The following is a 4,098-nucleotide window of genomic DNA, read 5'->3' on the forward strand; positions in this document are numbered from 1 at the left end:
AAAGATTCGAGCGCTTGATTGAGATGAGCCGACGTGGTGGCAAGGATAAGGAGAGCCTCCTCGAAGTGTCTCAAGGTTTATCCGGGACTGCTACACCTCGTGGTTCCGATCGAAGGGCAGCTCGCGGCATTGTTTCACCTCGTGTTCCCGGTCGACATCGGGCGGATGATAAAAAGGAGTATACCTCTGTTTATGTGGAGACGGTTGATGAAAAAACACATATCGCCGAGGGTAGTATTGTGGCTTTCCAATTTGTTTCCAAGGGGAAATGGATGTGGGCTATTGGCACGGTTGTTTCCGATGGTGCCACCGCTGATGGTGTTGGCAGCAGCCCAGCTGTAACGGATCCCGGACTCGTATCACTGTTGTGCTGGAAGGTTGTTTGGAATTCAAAGGATGATGTGCCTGAGCGGGAGGAAAGGGTGGTGGAGACAGCCCAGGAAAGACGAGAGAGGATATCGCGTGAATTGTATGTGCATGATGTTATGCGCAGAGAAAATATCGTTGAGGGGATTAGGAAAGATATACGAAACATAAGTCGTGAATCGTGGAAAGAGTTGATGAGACTGAAGGAGGCCCCAAAGGCTGTGTTGCGCGCAGTGAGAGCAGTTTTTGAACTCTTGTGCATTGAGCTGGTGGCCTCATCTGAAAGCGATGAATGGGATCAGATGAAGCGGTTCATGGCTTCTAGCGCATTTACAGACCTTCTCTCAGATCCAAATGCCGTTCGCATGGATGACGCACTGGCTGATGCTCTAAATGAAAAATATTTGAGCGATCGCCTCTTTGACTTCACAGTGGTGAGTGCCAACAATCGTCTCGCTGGGCTCCTTCAAAAGTGGGTGACAAGCGAAGTTTATCTCTACAAGGCTCGTGCCTCCCTCCGGATGATCGACGACCAGTTGTCGGACACAATGGGCGCACAGGGCAGCAAATTTTCTGCTTCGCTCCGGAGTGGAAACTCAAGTACGAGGGTGAGGCCCTTTTCGGGGAGAGATGGTGAAGACAGTGTTAAAATGACTGTTCGGAGCTTTAGTGAATCAGGAGAAATATCCTTCGTGCGCACAGACGAAAAAGTAGTGGTACTCCAAATGTCTATCTTCTGCAAACTGATACCACTTACAGGCCCCTTGAAGTCAAGGGAGATGATTCTTAAGCGGGATAGTATTGCGCAAATCCGGAGTGCAGCGTCGAAGCAGCTTCGGGGCACTCCTCGCGGGTCAAATGTCGCAACTCGTGTTGCTGGGGATCGACACGTCACTGAGTCCTATGTCTCTACCGCACCAACTGGCTTAACACATATATTCTGCAATCAGTCGATTGAGCGTTTGCGTCTGGTTGCACGGGAGTTGGGATCACTCTTCGACCTTCACCAGATGTTTACAGCCGAACGTTGGAAGATCATGCACCGCGACACCACCAGCCTCAGGGATCGCCCAAATAACATTTCCTCGAAGTCAGCCGACTCCGAGAGGAAGCTGTCGAGAGCTATGAAGCGCATCAATGAGCTGGAGGGCCATCTCAGAGAAAAGGAGGATGAACTTCGGGATGTGTGGGGCAAGACTGAGGAAGAGACGAAGAGTCTTAAGAAACATGTGAGGAGTAGATCAGATGAAGACAGCGAAAGGAGGGTAAATCGGGGTTGTGGACTGAACTTCCGCATACTTTGCCTACTGCAGGACGAAGAGGTAAACCGTATGCGCCTCGGCACAATAGAAATACAGGAGCGGTTCATGTTGCAGCTGCGGGAGACACGAAGCTCAAATGATATGGCTCTAAACGAATTAAAAGCGGAATACGTCAAGGAAACCATTGCCCTCCAGCGTGAAGTCTCAAACTTAGAGGGTTGCCAACAGAGGGCGCTTTCTATCCTTCGAGAGTGCTTGAGTCGGACTCAGGAAGGACCCTTGAAGCACCAGCAATACGTTGAAAAGGAAGACCTTCACTCATGCTTACTAGATGTAGAGCAGGCGATGATGGAACTTGGCGCCTCGCGACTACCGAGCACACACCTCTTTTCTGAGCGGAGTGATGAGTGCACGGAGCATCGAACATCTCGCATAACCACGAGGAGGGATGCTCATGCTCAAACTCACGCCTTAGAGCGTTTGAAGAATGTCGTGGATGACGTGGGTGACAACGATGTAATTCTGATTAAAGATCGTTTGGTTGAGGCAATGTACGACCGTGAACTAATCCAAGAGCTGCTCACGCGTGAGCAACAAAAGTGTCGGGAGTTGGAGAAAAAGGAGGAAACCCTTCTCCTGGACTTGGAGCAGGTGACCAATCAACGCACGGAGCTGGATGAGGAGGTACAAGTACTGCAAGCCGAAGTGGAGGCACTAACAAAAGCACTGAAGCGAGCAACCGATGGCAACAAGGACGCAGATGTTCACGGTGCGCGGAGGCCCAACAGTAAAAAGTCTGGTATGGACTTCATGGATGGCGACGATGAGCAACAAACTACCGAAGTGGCCGAAACGTTCAACTCTGCGAACACAGTACAGGATCAGTGGTTGATTAACTTGTTAGAGGAAGAGGGTGTTGACCACTCTGGTGGCGTTTTCACTGCTCTCTGTACTTATATAGAGCAACTTAAGGCCAATCGAGCCACTCTGGAGGCAGACCGCGATATGCACGCATCAGAGGCGAGGATGCTTGAAATGTGTCTGAAGACTGCTGCTGATGCTCTGGAAGATGCATTGCTACATGACGAGCGCTGGCGCCCGCGGACAACAAGTTCGCAACACACGACATTTCACTCTAAAAAGTTCCCTGGAGACGACTGGGGTTTAGTGGCGGCCAACACACCGGAAGCTCTCGTGAACGCCATCGTGCATGACGTAGCAGCTGCTTGCCACTTACCTGAGGATTATGTATTGGATGTTGACTACCGCGATGATGGTGTTGAGCTTCATGTGACGTTTGACTTGAGGCATGACCCATCTATAACGACGGAAGAGATTACAAGGCGTCTAGAAGAATGTAACTTTTACGAAATGGAAAAAATATATGCTAACCGACACGAACGTAAGAGCGGAATTGATGAGTTGCGCAGGGACCTGCAGGCAAAAGTAGAGGAAATAAACGCCTTACGCGGCACGTTGAGAAGATTGCAGACGGGTACCAGCGGTTATTCTTATTCTTCGAGGTAGTTGCTGTTACCGCTACACGAGGCGGGTGTGGGGGAGGGGGGGATGCCGGAAACGCCATAGAAAAAAAAAGGAAAAATGACATGCAACTGTTTGTATGAAGAAATTTCATGCTTTTCCAGATCCTCAAGTTTATCCCCTTTTGACTCTTTCCCCTCTTTTTGATTCCTGCTTTCTATCAATTTAAAATATATAATCACTTACTTTCTTAAAAATGACTCCGCAGTGCTCTCCCTTTCTTTCTCCGTTGTTGTCATTCGCGTTATCACCCCTTAAAGGAAAACGGAGCCGTCAACATTCACGATTATCACCATCTTCTTGTGCGAAACCTGCTTCAACACACAACAGGCTTCAAAAAGGAAATATTGTAAGTTTACGGGACTTATATCAGTACGTAACTTTTGGTCATGTGACAGTAGGTTGAAGGTAAGAGTGAAAAAAAAAAGAAAGAAGCGGAAAAGGGAAGTTTGTGGGATGTGGTGTCTGCAGATGCGATTAAGTGCGCACTTGCGGGAAAGAGGGGGGGGGGGAAATAAGGTGGGAAGTTTGATTATGCTAAATATATGCTCGTAAAATAGGTCAATAAATGAATTGTAAAAATGTACGTTTTGTTTCCATTTTGTTTTATTTTTTTTTATTTTATCTTATCACTCTTTGTGAAGACGCATATATATATATATATTTATATATGCGCGTGTACGTGTTTGAAGTTACGTATGTACGTGCGTTTGCCCATTGTCCAGTTGCGATATGCTGCAAGGTTTGAGGGTAGTGTAATGCTAAAGATAATCGGACGCAATAAATTAGGTTGCATTCAGACAATTTTTTCCTTTAATTTTTTTGTACAGAGAGAGGCGGTGAATCGTGTTCGTGATGAAAGGAAGTGCGTATGATCATTGGGGTGAAGAAACCTAAGAGGAAAGGGGTCAAGGGATCGCTTTTTTTT

General features: G+C 47.7%; 1 protein-coding gene across 1 annotated transcript; it reads left to right on the forward strand.

Moving 5' to 3' along the window:
* Nucleotides 1-23: 23 nt before the first annotated feature.
* TEOVI_000127500 (uncharacterized protein) lies at nt 24-3,155 on the forward strand (the record flags this gene model as incomplete). Its single annotated transcript, XM_067224520.1, has 1 exon — nt 24-3,155. The coding sequence occupies one exon, from the start codon at nt 24-26 to the stop codon at nt 3,153-3,155; it is 3,132 nt and encodes a 1,043-aa protein (XP_067080621.1).
* Nucleotides 3,156-4,098: the final 943 nt, after the last annotated feature.

This window comes from Trypanosoma equiperdum (assembly GCF_001457755.1).
Source record: "Trypanosoma equiperdum strain OVI genome assembly, contig: ctg_337, whole genome shotgun sequence".
In the NCBI taxonomy this organism is placed as follows: Eukaryota; Euglenozoa; class Kinetoplastea; order Trypanosomatida; family Trypanosomatidae; genus Trypanosoma; species Trypanosoma equiperdum.